Source organism: Gracilinanus agilis, chromosome 6, assembly GCF_016433145.1.
Source record: "Gracilinanus agilis isolate LMUSP501 chromosome 6, AgileGrace, whole genome shotgun sequence".
NCBI lineage: Eukaryota > Metazoa > Chordata > Mammalia > Didelphimorphia > Didelphidae > Gracilinanus > Gracilinanus agilis.
In genome coordinates this window covers 45080949-45098602 of record NC_058135.1, presented here as the reverse complement: position 1 = coordinate 45098602, position 17654 = coordinate 45080949, and the positions used below count along the sequence as shown (strand labels likewise).

The following is a 17654-nucleotide window of genomic DNA, read 5'->3' as shown; positions in this document are numbered from 1 at the left end:
TTTGATACCTTCAATTTCTTTTTCTTCTCTAATTGCTACTGCTAGTGTTTCTAGTACAATGTTAAATAATAGAGGTGACAATGGGCATCCTTGTTTCACTCCTGATCTTATTGGGAAGGCTTCTAATTTATCCCCATTGCATATGATGTTTGTTGATGGTTTTAGGTATATACTGTTTATTATTTTTAGGAAAGGTCCTTCTATTCCTATACTTTTCAGTGTTTTCAATAGGAATGGATGCTGTATTTTGTCAAAGGCTTTTTCAGCGTCTATTGAGATAATCATGTGATTTTTGTTTGTTAGTCTGTTGATATGGTCAATTATGTGGATGGTTTTCCTAATGTTGAACCAACCTTGCATTCCTGGTATAAATCCCACCTGATCGTGGTGAATGATTTTCTTAATTACTTGCTGGAGTCTCTTTGCTAGTAAAGATTTTTGCATCTATGTTCATTAGGGAGATTGGTCTGTAGTTTTCTTTCTCTGTTTTTGGTCTCCCTGCTTAAATGTATTTTTATTGCATCAATTTTCAAATGCTTTTTTAAGAAGGGGTCTGAGAATTTCATACACCAGACTGCCAAAAGGGTCCAGACATTCTCAAAAGCATCAGGAATTCTTTGAGGTATGGAAATATTGTGCAGGACCCAAATCTTAAATTAGAAGAAAAAGCAAATAAATCACCTTTTTGCTAGCAACAGAGATTTTCTTTATAAAAATTAGGTTTATTGATGCCATTTGTTTCTACATCATAGTCATTCTGGTATGCTTCAGTCTCTCTGTCCTTGAGGCTACTCTTTCAACTCACACATTTGCATCTTGGACTCCCCATGAGGCACATCCCTATAAACAGAGCCCATATGTTGGACTTCTTTCTACAGCCCCCTTCAATATACACACATCTAACAAAAGTATTCAATATTTTTTGATCTGGCTGTGTTAAGACTTGCTTCTGAGCAATATTTTACATCATGATCCTTTGTCTTCTAGGAGACAAGGTTATCCCACTCTGTCTCCCACAGTGTGGAAAGTGCTCTTCTTGCATAAACCCCAATGGCAATTTCTGTGTGAAGACTGAGTAAGTATTTGCATCTTTCCTGAGATTTCATATTAAATGTTTTATTTTTGTTAATTTTATTAAATTACATATTATAATACATTACATACACATTTATTACATTACATAATTTAATTATTAGCTAATTAAAAATAAAATTTAATCAATTAATTAATTACTTTGAAAATTAACATTAGAGCTGAATTTATTTATCTCTGTTTTTTGTGTTGAATAGTATTACAGGTAAGGGAGTATTGTCTGATGGCACAAGCAGATTTACCTGCAAAGGGAAGCCGGTCCATCACTTCTCCAGCACCAGTACCTTCACTGAGTACACAGTGGTGGAAGAAATTGCAGTTACCAAAATCGATGCCAATGCTCCACTAGAGAAGACTTGTTTGATTGGCTGTGGATTCTCCACTGGTTATGGGGCTGCAATGAAGACTGCCAAGGTGAGTATATGAATGGTTCTGTTCTTATGAAAGATGCTTTTCTTGGCATACTAAAGATTGGAACAGATCTAGAAGTTTCCAAACACAAGCTACAGAGCATCTGGGTGGCTCAGTGGATAGAGATCCAGATCTAGAAATCAGAAGTCCTGCGTTCAAGTATGGCCTCAGACACTTCCTAGCTGTGTGACCCTGGGAAAGTCACTTAATCCCATTTGCCTAACCCTTGCTGCTCTTCTGCCAGGGAACCACCATCTGGTATTGATTCTAAGACAGAAGGTAAGAGTTTTATAAAAAATAACAATAATTAGAATTTCATCAGACACTTCCAAGCTGTGTGATCCTGAGCAAGCCCCTTAATCCCAATTGTCTTCCCCTTATTACCCTTTGTGTTGGAACCAATACCTGGTGTTGATTCTAAGTCAGAACTTTGCCCTCTGGATATAAAGAGAAGAAATGAAACCACTACTGCCCTGAAGCTTACCTTCTATTAAGGGATATTACCTGTGCACATATAAGTAGAGAGGAAATATTTACCAAGCCAATAAATTTTGGGTAGATGTTATAGGCGAATTTATAAGATAAAATTAACGAACTCACCCCAGCATTCCTCCATCATTCCCCTTCTCCCTCTATTATCTCCCCAGTGTTTATTTACCCACTTCATTGGGATGTAAGAGCACTAGGAAAACATAGAATGGTTTCAAGGTCTATGTGGTCAAATTTCCATATGTATTTCTTTAATAAGAAAGTTTATCTGTCTCTGATTTCTAAACTCCTATCCTCTTCATTATATCACAGTTATCAGTTACCTAGGTTCCACAGTGCCTGATTTGGGGTCATAAAGAGCTGAATTCAAATCCTGCCTCGGATACTTGCTAGCTGTGTAATATCAGACCAGTCTCTTACCTCTATCTGCCTTTGTTTCTTTGTTGTAAAATGGGGACATTACATACCTGCTGAGTTTCTTGTGATGGTCAATGTGACATAATGTTGGTAAAGCTCTTTAAAAACCTTGAATTATAAGTGCTATTATTATCAATAATCATTATTATAATATCAGTTGACCAGTGACTGCAATGGGCCTGTTGTGCCCTAGATTTCATATTTCCCGAGATTCCACATTTATTACAATCTCAGTTTTATTTATATAATCATTAATTACTAAGTTATTATAGTTATTACTAGTAGCTATCAATTACTATATTGTTTCATCACCATAGGTCACCCCTGGATCTACTTGTGCTGTCTTTGGGCTGGGAGGAGTCGGCCTCTCAGTTATTATAGGCTGTAAAGTTGCTGGTGCCTCCCGGATCATTGGAGTTGACCTTAACAAAAATAAATTTGAGAAAGCCAAGGCTGTAGGAGCCACTGAATGCATCAGCCCTAAGGACTATACAAAGCCCATCAGTGAAGTACTGAAGGAAATGACTGGCGATTCTGTGGGGTATACCTTTGAGGCCATTGGGCTCCTCGAAACCATGGTAAGTAATCTGTTAGGAAGAACCAAGATCTTGGGAGCCATGAGCAAATATTGAGTCTCAGCATAAATCTGAATAGAATTCACCTCTCAAAGCTGGATATGTGTGTGTGTGTGTGTGTGCATCCAGTTTCAATCGGCAAGAATTCAGTAAACATCTACTATGTGCTGGACATTGGGCTAGGTTCTAATGACCCAAACACAGTTTCTGCCTTCAGGGAGCTTTTATTCTGCTAGGAGGAGATAATAGGATAATACAAGAAGCAGAGAGAGAGAGAGAGAGAGAGAGAGAAAGGCATCTTGGTTGGGTAAATCAAAATGATGGTGAATAAAGTTGTAGATTGTTATACCATTTCCAGTATTCTTGGTGGGAGGGCAAATGGCTAGATGCCTATGTCAGGTGGGCACAGGTGTCCTGGTGCCTGGTGTCAGGTGGGCACAGGTATCCTGGTAGAGAGCCAGATCTTACAATGTGAAATATGATCTGGGGTTGGTTGGATATGGGGATTAAGGACATTTTTTCATTCATTCCCCTTCTGATCCATAGATTTAGATATTGACCAATAATATCTAAAGTGTAAGATCAGTTTTATATTGTCAAGTATAGCACTGCAACATTATCTTATGAGTTGAAGGTGACACAAGTAATCAATAATTCAAGAAAACTATTGTAACCATTTTATTGTTATACAGTGATCCCTCTCCTATTGCAGGAGTTATGTTCCAGAGAACCCCCTGATAGGTGAAATTCCAAGAAGTAGCATTATATTTATTATATATATATATGTGCATATATATATTTAGGCTTTATGAACCCTTCCCACTATCCTATAAACCTTTCCCACACTTATTAACCTACAGTCACTGAGCCAATCAGCACCCAGGATACAGAACATAATGCTGTGGTTGGTTGCCTTTCATTTCATCAACCATGATAAGTGTGCCATGATAAGTGTAATTAATTTCACAATAAAGAATTAGATTTAAAAAAAAACTCGCTCTACAGTGAAGCCCCATAAGTGAACCCCTATATAGCGAGGGATGACTATATATCAAAAATGAATTATAATAACTAGAATTTATATAATGCTTTAAGGTATGCAAAGCTATATATAAATAAAATTTCATATTTGAGCTTCACAATGACCCAGCTAGGTAGGTACTACCATCATCCCCATTTTACATATGATGAAACTGAGGCAGGTAGAGGTAAAATGACTTGCCCAGAATCACCTAGCTAGTAAATGTTTTGAGGCTGAATTTGCACTCCAGAGCCAGCATTCTATCCACTGAGCCACCAGCTACCTAATGAAAAATGCTCCCATTCATGTGACCTGAAAGAGCTCAACCTATATAGAACACATAGGGGGAAAGGAAGTGGTAGGACCATGAAAAGCTCTTTATCAAGAGAACTAGAGAAAGAGACAGGTAGAAAAAGACAGAGAGATGAAGTCAGAGAAATAGACAGCAAGACAAAGTCAAGGGGAGAGAGACATATAAGACAACATGACAGAGAAACCAGTAGAGAAAGGGAGAGAAAAGAAGGAAAGGAGAGATTATGGAAAGAAGGAAGCTTTATGAAAGGCCAAGGCATCATCAGTTAGTGATGGAAGAGTATGGCTTATGCAAATTAGAGATGGACTCCACAAGGCTTTGAGATCCACCAACTGGACTGAGATTGTCTTGATGAGGTTAGCATCTCTCCTGGAATCAAGTTTAGCTGTTCTGATCTCTTCTGGCTAACCTCATGAGTTAAATATTATACACAAAAGCAGTGTGATTCGCCTGGACTTCCTTTCTGGGCTCTGGATCCAGAACCTACCTAGAGAATTTGCTCCTCTGGAAAAGGAGGGGGGTTGGATAAGGTAAGGTCCCTTCTAGCCTTACATCTATGATTTTATGCTTTTGCCTTCTGTTTCCTGCCTTCTGGAGGAAAATACATCTAGATAGGAGAGTAAAAGCTACCACAACTCTACTATTACATTACATTACATAAGAAACCAAAGCTATGCAAACATATAGGGGCTTGCTTTTTTTTCCCCTTGATATGACACTCTCATATGAGTTCCCTGCCTTTGACTAGATTGTCTCATATTTCCTGGAAGGAGCTCTTTCTTCACCTCTGCCTCAACCCAATTCCCTCAAATGTTAGTTAACCCTTATAAGAGCCTTTTCCTGATCCCCCTAGTTGTTAATTTCTTCTCCTCATCCCCATACCCAAATTACCTTGAATTTTCTTTGTAGACTTTTTTAATGCTTATATCTATAAATGTTGTCCCTTACCTTCCATCCCCTTTTAGGATCCTTGAGTCAGGGGCTGTTTTCCTTTTGCTTGACATTCTTATTCTTGTTGTCATTTTTGCCTGGCAAATCGAAAGCATTTAATGGAAGTTTCTAATCCGTTAACTTGGAGGACTATGCTCAGTGGTGTAAGAGGAGCAAGGCTCAGGACTATTTCTGTTCTGATGGATATTATAAGAAGCACAATTTCTTCTTCATTTACCTATCAGACCGATGCCCTGGCTTCCTGCCATATGAGTTATGGGACCAGTGTGATAGTAGGTCTTCCACCATCAGTTACAATGTGCACCTTTGATCCAATGCTGTTGTTTACCGGACGCACCTGGAAAGGAAGTACTTTTGGAGGTATGTTGGCTAAGAAATGAAGAGTTTTCATTCATTCACTGAGAAAGAGAGAGACAGACAGACAGAGAGACAGAGACAGAGAGAACAATTATTGAATGTTTACTATGTGCCTGTGACTAAGCTAAATGCAGGGAATGGAGAAATGTTAAGAAAAGCCCAGAGAGTGAGGGGTGGAGCCAAGAGAGAATTGAGAATGGGTGTTCTGAGCTTTTCATGAATTGTGATCCTGGGCAGGAACACATCAGTCAGAAGGAGGAATGTAAGTGGCAGAGACATGTGAAGGTGAGTGAGAAGGCCATTGGCACAGAAGGGAAAGAGACTAGACATTCCAACATGTCCTTTGGCGAAGTAAGAGATTTCATAACAGCTTAAGAGGCATGTCAACCAAAAAAAGGGGAATTCTTTGAGTGAAATTCAGAGAAAAATGAAGGGAGGGATTTGAAGGTGATATCAAAGAAGAAAAAAATAATTAACTAGATCTTATCTTTTTACTGCTCAATCCTGGCTTCTCTAACTTGTTTTTCTTTTCTTTTTGTTTTTGAAACTCTTACCTTCTTAGTATTAATTCTAAAACAGAAGCTTGGCAAGGACTAGGCAATTAAGTGACTTGCCCAGGGTCACCCATCTAGAAAGTGTCTGAGGTCAAGTTAGAACCCAGGTCCTCCTGACTCCAGGCCTGAAGCTCCATCCACAGTGCTACCTAGCTGTTCCCTCTAACTTCTTGTTTTTTTAGACCTTTACATTCTTTCTCAGAATCAAACCTAAGCATGGATTCCTAAGCAGAAGAGCAGTAACGTCTAGGCAGTTGGGGTTAAGTGACTTGCCCAGGGTCATACAGCTAGAGAGTATTTTAGGTCACATTTGAAACCAGGAATACCTGACTCTGTGTTTGCCTCTATCTACTGAGCCACTGAGCTGCCCCCTTTTCAATCTATTCTTCACACCCTGAAATTTGACAAGTGTGTGTCTTCCAGCAAATGGCTCTGGCCTCCTCTCCTGTGTTCAACTCTCTAACAATAATCCAAATAAGGACAAATCTTTAGTATGTTATTTAACCGATCTTTGTGCAGCAAGCTGTTGTTGTCTTCCTTTTTGCCACTCACTCTCTGGGCTGTCACATAGTAAATAGTTAAAAAAATGTTAATTGCTTGACTGATCTTTAACATTTTACAAAGAATAAATACTGGTGCTTGATTTTTTTTTAAGGTTGGAAAAGCAAAGATGACCTCCCCAAAATAGTGACTGACTTCTTGGCAAAGAAATTTGACTTCGATGAATTAATAACCCATGTTTTACCTTTTTATGAAATTGAAGAAGGATTTAATCTGCTCTACAAAGGAGAAAGGTATATGTTCTGTATATTTATCATATCAAAAAATGCAATTTGTATAATATTTGGAAACATATGTGTGTATATACATATATATGTGTATGTATATTTAGACTTGGCTTCTATTGGAGAGATTTTCTTTCTAATATATTGATTTATTTCTATTTCTCATTTTTGAACTGAAGTTCAGATCAGTTCCTCAAACCTTGCTCCTCTTTCCTTTGTTCCTGGGGAATTTAGAGAATGCTCCACTCTAGAATATCTTCCATTGTAGAGTGAGAGAAAGATCAAATGATGGGCTCTGTCTTGCTTAACTAGCCTAAGCCAGGTATGACTGCTAATGCAGAACCAAGTCCTTGAATCTCCCATTGAGACACATTGGATAAGTTCACTCCTAACTGAGTAGAAATCTTTTCTCCTTTTAGATATTGGGGATATGGGACCAGAAATGGGGCTTTCAACCATTACTCAAGAAATTGGAAAGGATTGAGGCTATCAGAGATATTTTGAGATATCCAGGGAAGTCCTGAATAATGAGCTTCCAAAACTGTATCTATGAATCCATGAGGCAGAATTATGGAGTCTTTGATTCATTGATTTATTGATTGTTGCTAGCCTAATCAATAAATTGATTTTCTTACCCAGAAGCCAGTCTTTAGGAATCTTTAATCAACACATACCAAATAAAAATCTTTGTATGATTACTATTTCATTTTCTCAGATCAACATAGTGTTTTCCTCAGTATTTTGCACCTTTTTAATTCATTATAAGCCTATTAAGTCATGTTTCTTGCACAAACTTGATGTCCACTTTGATGATGCCACCTGAGTTCAGTGTAGCATAAAGGACCCTAGATGTGGGGTTTAATAGCCTGGGTTCAAATTCTAGTCTTACCATTTACCACTCAAATTACTTTAGGCAAGACATTTTACCTCTTTGGATCTCAGGTTCCTCCTTTATAAAATGGTGGGTTTGGACCTGACTAATTCTAAATATTTATTAATATAAGGGTCGTTTCCCCCATTTTTTAATTTCTTACATTTATAGAACTAGTTTTGGTATTATTAGATCATAGAGCATGCATAGTTTTGAAACTTTTCTCATTTTACTGAAAAGGATACTGAGGAGAATTCTGGGGGACCAGGGTAATATCTGAATCCAGTCTTTCTAGTCTAATTAGAAACAAGCAAATCTGGTAACAAAGGATGCCATTTTGAATGTCAATCACCCATGTGCATTTATTGGCATCATGTAGGAGATCACTCTCTCTTTTCTGAACGAGAGAAGAGGAAATGTATTGGCACCTAGGTAGCACAGTTGACAGAGACCTAAGCCCGAAGTTGGGAATTCCTGGGTTCAAATCTGGCCTCCAACAGTTCCTAGCTATGTGATCCTGGGCAAGTCACTCAACCCCCATTGCCTAGATCTTACTGCTCTTCTGCTTCAGAATTGATATTGATCCTAAGGCAGAGTGAGTTTAAAAAAAAACAAAAACTACTAACTTGTCATAGAGCCTCCTCTTTGCCAAGAGCTTCAACAGCTGTGTCATGTACTGCATTTTCCTGTGGAGTAAAAGATTCCAGGAGCATAGATTTCAATCTGAAGGGAATCTCTTCATAACCCCATTTAGAATTTTCTTGGCAAAGATCATGGAGACATTTACTGTTTCTTTTCTCCAGCTCATTTTACAGTTGAGGGAACTGGGGCAAACACTGTTAAGTGACTTGACTAAGGTCACAGAGGTACTAAGTGTCTGAGGTCAAATTTGAACTCAGGTCTTCCTGACTTCTGACTTCCTGACACTTAGTGGCATTTTATCTACTATGCCACCTAACTGCTCTAGAAAGGACTTAAGGAATAATTTATTCCAACACTTTCACTTTACAGGTACGGAAACTGAGATCCAGTTTTAGGTCTAAAACATATCACTCCTTACAGACCACAAGATGCATCAGGCCTAATTGACCCCCATGTCTACTCTCAGGCTTCTGAAGTGTCCCACTTGGTTATGGACGTTAAATCTTCAGGTCCATTATTCCTTTTAATGAACTATTTCATTTATTACCGAATGTGCACACTAAATAGAAAGGCACAAAATAGTTTTAAGCAGGATCTGGTGCTAAAATATCCTTATTAGAAGATATTAAAACAAGCTATTAACAGGACCTCAAATTTTCTATTTCAGCATTCGAGCAGTGCTGGTGATGTGAGCTCCTAAGGAACAGGAGGTACACAGGGATCCTTCCCAGATTCTTTCTGTGAAATTTTGCTTTCATATAATAACAACAGAGCATGTACACCTCTCTCCTATGGGACAAGCACAAAACAAAAATCAAGTTTGTTGGAATAAACAAGCCCCTTTCTCAAAATAAAGGATTAAAATTTTCACTGACATAATTCACATTATCTGAAATAGAAGCTGGTGCTTGTTAATCTTATTGTTTTTTTATTTTGAAGAAAATGGTTTTTTTTCCTAGACTAGAATCTCAGGTGAAGGCATAAGCTCTCATTATTTTGTCTAACGTGATAACTTTAAGTGGAATTCCAATAGCCTTTGTTCAAAAGTAGTAAGAGTTCAAAGAATTATTGCTTCTTGATTCTAACCATATACTGTACTTTTAGACTACTGGGAGAGGCATTGTGTGGTATTAGGTGATGCTACAATGTAAAGACTTTCTGATATATAAGCTTCTCCCTGCCTTCTTCCTTCTTCACTTCCTTATGTTTCAATAAAGATGGAAATTTTTAATTTCATGAAAAAATTTAATCTCAGTAAAATATTCTTTTTTATCACATGGCACAACTTATTCCTTCCATTTTGAAATGTGTGTGTGTGCATGTGCGTGCACACATAAATTTAAGGAAAGCACCCCCTACATTTAAATTCAGTTCACTATAATAAGCCTTTAGCTACTACATCTTCTGGGCTAGGCACTATACTGAGGATACAAAAGCAAAAGTGGAACAATTCCTATATCTTGATGGGCTATGACACTCATATGAAGAGATCATTTTCACAATTCACTCCTAAAAGCATTATCAAATAACTTTACGGACATTTAAAAAAAGAGTTTGGAATAAGAAAAAAGAAATTTTACAGAAAGACTGTCACAGTTCAAAAAAACATACACCATTATACCATTTTGAAATGAAAGCTAAAAATAGACTCCTATTTTTTGTTACCATTTATTTTTATTTTTATGTATATAAAATGGCAATAATATGATATGAGAGTTTTTATATATAATGGTAATAATATGATATGAGAGTTGTCACATATATGTAATAGATCATAATAAATATGTCTATCCAAGAGAAACAAATTCTCACATTACCTAGATACAAAAATCTGTCTTATACTTTTTTCCCTCCCTTCTACAACTCCTCAAGGAGGCAGATAATATGGTATAGGTTATTTATATATATATGTGATTCCCAAAGTGGGTGCCACCACCCCCTGGTGAATGCTGCAGCAATCCAATAAGGCGGTGATGGCCACAGGTGCATTTATCTTTCCTATTAATTGCTATTAAAATTAAAAAAATTAATTTCCAGGGGGCTAAGTAATATTTTTTCTGGAAAGGGGGCGGTAGGCCAAAAAAGTTTGGGAACCATTGATACATATTATCATATAAAGCATTCTTCCCTGTTCATCATGTTGTGAAACAAGACATGTATTGCTTACACTAGAGAAAAATTCATGAAGGAAATAAAGCAAAAAAAGGTATGTTTCAATCTGCATTTGAACTCTCTGTTTCTTCTTTAAAAAAAAAAAATACCTTACCTTCCATCTTAGAATCCATACTAAGTATTGGTTCCAAGGCAAAAGAGCAGTAAGGTTTAGGCAATGGGGGTTAAGTGACTTGTTCAGGTCACACAACTAGGAAGTGTTTAATACCAAACTTTTTAAGTCCTCCCACCTCCAGGCCTGGCTCTCAATCCACTGAGCCACCTCTCTATCCCCTTTTAGTTTCATCTATGGCGGTGGATAGCCTTTTTTGTCATGAGTCCCTTGGAGTTGTCCTAGGTCCTTGCCTTGTTGATATTAAATAAGACATTTACAGTTGATCATCATACATTATTGCTGTTACAATGTGCAATGTTCTCTTGGTTCTGATCACTCCACTTTGCATCACTTCACAGAAGTCTTTCCTAGTTTGGTTTTTTTTTTTTTTTTGTGATCAACTTGTTTGTCATTTCTCATGGAACAATAATATTCCATTACAAACATATTTCACAATTTGTCCACCCACTACCGAATTGATAGATATCCCTTCAGTTTCCAGTTCTTCGCCACCACAAAAAGAGCAGTTATAAATATTTAAGAACATATAGTTTGTTTTCTATTTTTTCCTTGATCGCTTTAGGAAATAAACCTAATAGTGGTATTGCTGGGTCAAAAGATATACACAGTTTTATAACTCTGAGCATAATTCTAGATTGTTCTCCAAAATGTTTGGATATGTTCATAGTTTCACTAACGATGTTTTGTTAGTATCCCTATTTTTCCACATCCCCTCCCACACTTGTTATTTTGCCCTTTTATCATTTTAGACAAACTGATATGTGTGAGATGATAAATCAAAGTTGTTTCGATTTGCATAATGGACTCTCATTTTGACAATTTTCAAATTAATAGCCAGTTCAGCTTTATGCTATTTCTATATGAATATTCTGCTTATTTTCACAATTCCATATCCATTTAGAAATTAATTTGCTTAACACCTTTTGGAAACAACGTTTCTATGACTAACTGCTTTTGAATGTTTGCCAATTTTGAGGTTTCAAGAACTCTGAGATTTCATTCCTTTCACTGCATAGCAGCTTCCCATCTTCATTCACAGGATTGTCAACCCTCTGAAGAACTAATTCATGCCAACTAGCTACCATGGTCTTCAGCTGACAGCCACATAGCCCCAGAGTAGAAAGTCTAACAGCTTGGTGAGACCTGATGTGTATTTGTGAGTTGAGAATCAGTTATGTACTAAGGAAAGTGGGATATTCGTAATTAAGGTCATTTCTATTGTTGTTGGAAGGGAGAGTTAAGATTTTCTCTACACTCAAAATTTCAACAGTATAGGAGACACATATTATGTGTGCTGGTGGAAAATTTGCCACACCCGAGCTACATTCCCAGCACCATTTTAAGTTATGTCCTCGTTTAACATACGGAGCTTGGGAGATAAATTTGGCTGAGACCCTCACTGTGGGGCTCTTTTTTTGGAGCTTGTGTTGTTTTTTTGTAAAGTGCTGCAGGTGTGAGTTTTTGGCTCTCTTTGCTCACTTTACTGAAAGAATCCTTTTCCTTCTCTTTTTGTTTATCATTAAATAATATACATTTTTTAAAACACTAGGAATATTTATTCATTTTTACTCCTACATATGTAAACTTCTTATAATAATGAATTGTAATAATGTCAATCTGGGCGTACTGAGACTCAGCCTGGGATCACTCCCCCACCCATACTCATACTCTTTCTGACCAACTTCGTTCCTTCCCTTATAATGGTGAAGGAAGTTAGAAAAACTCATGAAAGTGTAATGATAGTGTCTAGTACAAATTTACATACATCTCAGTTGTGCCTTCCATCTATAAAACAATTTTGTTACACCTTCTTAATTAACTCACTATCCTAATCAGCTCAGTGGCTCTCCAAACCTTTTTATCCCTCCTTAAAATATTTTCACTTCTGCCCCCTTTCTCAGCTGAGAACCTTGTTTCATATTTAACTTTTGAAAAAATGAGGCCATTCACTGAGAGCTCCCTCATCTCACTTCCTCATCTCACATCACTCAGATGCTTTTGCCTCTATCTTCTTCCTCACCCTAGTCTCACATGAAGAGACAGCCCTTCTACTTACAAAGGCAAACCCCTTTACCTGTCTAAGTGACCTGATTCCTTCCCATATTCTCCAGCAGATTGTCCCCTCCATCATTCTTCTCCCCTTTCCACTACCTTCAATCTCTTTTGTCAACTGGTTCTTTCCCTACTCAACTGGCTCATGTCTCTCTTGTTCTAAAAAAAACCATCACTTGATCCATCCATCTCCATTAACTTTCATCCTAAACTTCTCCCTTTGTGTGGCTAAGCTCTCTCTATGACTGGTACTGTCTACAACTGGTGCCTCTTCTTCCCTTATTCTTTTCTTAACTTTCTAGATGATTTGAACATCTTAAAAGTACTCTATCTAAAGTTATTAATGGTCCCTTACTTGTCTAATCTAATGTACAGTTCTAAGTCCTCATCCCTCTTGACTTCTAGAGGTTTTAACAGTGTCCATCACCCTCTTTTCATTGATATTCTCTAGGTTTTCATAACATTACTCTCTCCAGATTATCCTCTTATTTTTCTGATCAATTTTTCTCATTTTCCTTTGCTGCATCTTCATCCAGGTTATACCCACTAAGCTTGGGTGTCCCATAGGGCTCTTTCCTGATCCCTCTTCTCATCTTACACTATTTAACTTAGTGATTTCAATGAATTCAATTATTATTTCTATACTAATTCTCAGATTTACTTATATAGCATGTAGGAAAATATAAGTAAGGTAATGGGGTCACCAGGGATATTATAATAAACTAAGGGGTTTGTGGGAACACACTTTGGAATTTAAGAGAGATTAGACTTGGACACTGAAGACTTGTACAGCTAAGCTACTCCTAACTGACAAATAACAGCCAACTGTCACTCTGGCCAGAGGTCTTGAATTCAACAGACAAGGCAACAGGATGAAACTGGGTTTTAATTAGAAACAACTAAAAGGAGGGATAGGAATGACTACTCTAAACCCTTAACACCTAATAACAAAACCCCACAGGGAAAGGGAAGGACTTATTCTACTACATTAATCTAAGTGATCTAAACTAACAGGGCCCAAGGAGCTATAAATGGAGTCTCTGGGTTTCTGCCTCAGACCTGGAACCTGCCAGGCTTGAGTGCAGCTCAGCTAGGGGCTTTGTGGCTTTGGGATTCTCACTGCAATCCACTGATGATCTCTGGATGCCAGGAGCTAAGGTTGTCTCAGGTACCAAGTAGAGAAGGTTTTGCTTGAAGCACTGTCCACCAGCTCTCAAACTTCACTTCCTCTCTTGGCTCTGTAGATCTTGTCCTTTTGCTAGATGACACACCACACAGGATCCCAGGGGAAAACAGGAAGCAGGGTATCCTTTTCTCTGAGGTCTCCCAGGCTGGCAACAGTTTTGCCCACCACTCATGGAGTCCTCACTCAGGGCACAGACAGACTTCCTCCTCCTTCATTCCAACCTGGAATTCCCAGCTCCAGCTCCTTCCTGCTAGGCAGGTACAACTTAATTCCTAATAACTAGCTAATCTAATCTTACTCATAACAAGCACGATACTTCAGTCTCACATCTCTGACTACCAAGTTATACATTTCAAACCCGATCCCTTGTAGATATCTTAAATGTAATGGATCGAACAGTAAACTCATTATCCTTCCCCCTAAACCCAGCTTCCTAACTTCCCTATTATTGTCAAGGCAGCACTATCCTTCCAGTCACTCAGACTCACAACCTAGGTATTATCTTCAGTCTCGTCCCTCATATCCAAACTGCTGCCAAAACCTGTGGATTTTACCTTGGTAACATCTCTTATAATGTTCTCTTCTTTGCTGTGCTTTGATACTGGCACTGCACTAGTGCAGACTCTTCATTTTCTATCTGCAACTCTGCTTGGTTTAAACTCCAAGAAAAATCAGGCTTCCTCCAGATTAAACTCATTACCTGAAACCTCATCATTATGCAACAACTTAATCACATCTTCTCAGTACCTTCAGTTGCCTCTTCTTTCTGATGGAGGGTGGAGAGTAAAGCAATAAACTCCTCCAGCATCCTCCCTTACAAAGGTCTCAGAACTTTCAGGAAACTCATTTTCTATAGCAACTCTACTTGGTTTCAGCTCCAGAAACATTATACCCCTTCACTGAATAGCCTCTGGTACCTCTTTTCAAATTTATTTTGTGTGTTGTCTTCCCCAGTAGTTTGTAAGCTCTTTGAAGACAGAGCCCTTCTTTTTCTTATTCATATGTCGATCATTTAGCACAGTGCCTGGCACATTGTTGTTGTCTGGTTGTTTTTCAGTCCCATACAACTCCTTGTGATTCCATTTGAGGTTTTCTTGGCAAAGATACTGGAGTGGTTTGCTAATTCCTTTCTCCAGCTCATTTTACCGAGGAGGAAACTGAGGCAAAAAGGAGTTAATATTTGATTTGATTTGATGATTTGAACTCACATCTTCCCTGACTTGATGGGCAACATTCTTTCTTCTGTTCCACCTAACAGGCTTAGGGGGACTTAAATCACTCTGATCTTCCTAAATTGCAGGTCTGACCATGTCAAAAAAACTTTTCAAAAAACTGCATTGGTTTCCTATCATCTCCTGGATCAAATATAATATTTTTAAAGGCCAAAGCCCTCCATAACCTGTTCTCCCCACAACCTATCTTCAATTTTCTTACATCTTACATTCTACTTTAAACTCTTCAGTCAAATGAAATTGGACTCCTTGAACAAAACATTACATCTCTTAACTCTAGGTATGTATCAATCCTTTGCTGTCCCTCATACTAGAATGCTTTCCTTCCTCATCTCTGTCATCAAGCTTTCTTCAAATCATAGTTAAAATCCCATCTTCTACAGGAAGCCTTTCCAAATCCCTCCCAATTCAAGTTCTTTTCTTCTACTGATTATCTCCAATTTAACCCATATGTAGATTGTTTGTACAAAATTATTACCATATCATCACCCTCATTAGACTGTGAGTTCCTAAGGGAAGAAACTATATTTTTAACCTTCCTTTGTCTCTGCAGCACTTGACACACTACCTGGTGTTTAATAGATGTTTATTGACTGACTATATTCTCAATAAAAGACCTATTTTTCAAAATGCTTTATAAGAAGTTGAGGGGTGGGGTGAGGTTTTATTTTCACTTTGTTTTGATTGGGAAATTCTTCAGGATAAAATTTTTCTCCTTTGATGAAGATAACAATGAATCCATAACTTCCGCTATCTTCTCAATATAGTTTGATGATTGTTTTCCTATCTATTGGACTGCTTCTATTCAAGCTCTTTTGCTATATCACCATCATGCCAAGAAATGCCCATCAGGCCCTATCTTCTTCTCTTCTTTCTATATTTTCTCACCATTGACCCCAACAGATCCATGGGTTTAATTATCATCTCTATGCAGATGACATCCTGATGTATATATTTAACCCTATTATCTCCTAATCTCTGATACTAAATCATCAACTAATTGTCTATTGAACATTTCCAACTGAGCATCTCATAGACATATCAGCCTCAAGATGCCTGAAACAGAACACGTTATTTTTCTCCCTAAACCTTCCCCCCACCTTCTAGACTTCCCTATTACTGTCAAAGATATCACTATTCTTCTGAAGTCTTCAAGGGTTTAGCCTTCAAATCATCCTTAACTCCTTATTCTCCCTCTCCTCCTACACACAATCACTTGCCACATCTTGCCCATTCTACCTTAACACCTTTTGTACATGTCCCTTTCTCTGTACTGTTGTGAGGAAGATTATTTAGTTATTAGGTAGGAGATCTAACTGGAAGGGCCGGAGAATTCCACATGGAATGGGGAAGCAGGAAGTGGCTTTTGCTCTCTAAGTCAGACTCCATGGTGGTTAGGACAAGTTGTAACTGACCCTGGGAGACCTCAGAGCTAGTGGAGCTGTACCCTGATTCCTTGGGATCTTGGATAGTGGTGAAGGTTGAAAACAGAGGACATCAATCCTGCAAGACAGCACTGAGTAGGGAAGTGACCTGCGATCTGGTGGACAGTTTGCAGACTTCCTCTCCCTACTGGGCTGCTTTGGATCATCAGTTCTATAGGAGTTGGCTCCTGGCATCCTGTAACATCTCTGGACTCTGCTGTGAGGATTCCCACCCCAGTCCTGCCATTCTCTGGGCCCTGCCTGGCTTAGGTCTTAGATGAGAGTAGTTAAGTAGTTAAGTCCCTTCCCTAACCCTTTGGTTTGCCCTTGGTTTGAAAGTGTAGAAACCCTTATTCCCATCCTTTACGATTGTTTTTCTTAATTAAATTGTTATAAATTCTTGCCATTTGCCTGCTAGTCTCCATAGGCCCCTTGCCTAGAAGGTGCAGAGTGACAGTTAGGGCCTGACTGCCACTTCTGTTAACAGATAATCTCCTTAGCAGTTAAACCCAGTCTCCCTACCTTGTTCGATCCTGCCTTCCGTCATTCCTGTCTCCCTCACATGCACTGAGCCCACAAAATAATATTTAAGGCAACAACCCTGGTATTCCCCATTATTGTACTCTACTACTTTAGTTCAGAATTTCATTCCCTCTAGCCTAAGCTAGCTTACTAACTGCCCTTCTTCCTTCATGTCTCATACTACTATCCTTTGTATAGCTTCTAAAGTAATTTTCCTAAATTGCATAACTGATCATGATACTCCCCTATACAATAATCTCCAGCACCTCCTCTAACATCCAAGATCAAATGTAAACTCTTATTTAGTACTTAAAGCCTTCCACAAACTTTTTTCTACAACCAAATGGATATTTCTAAATTGGCTTTCTTATGGTTACTCACACATAGCACTCCATTCTCCCCGCATCAACCTTTAAATTGACTGTCTCCCACGTCTGTAATGTACTTTGTCTTCCCCTCTGCCTATTGGAATC

General features: G+C 38.2%; 2 protein-coding genes across 2 annotated transcripts in view; both read left to right on the top strand.

Annotated features, from left to right (window-relative positions):
- The window catches only part of LOC123252229 (alcohol dehydrogenase S chain-like), a 262791-nt gene that overhangs the window by 72772 nt on the left and 172365 nt on the right, over nt 1–17654 (top strand). The window lies entirely within an intron of this gene.
- LOC123251705 (all-trans-retinol dehydrogenase [NAD(+)] ADH7-like) lies at nt 969–9306 on the top strand. Its single transcript, XM_044681014.1, has 6 exons — nt 969–1075; nt 1290–1506; nt 2727–2987; nt 5494–5629; nt 6836–6974; nt 9146–9306. Exons 1-6 carry the CDS (start codon nt 969–971, stop codon nt 9168–9170), a joined length of 885 nt encoding a protein of 294 aa, XP_044536949.1. The 3' UTR covers nt 9171–9306.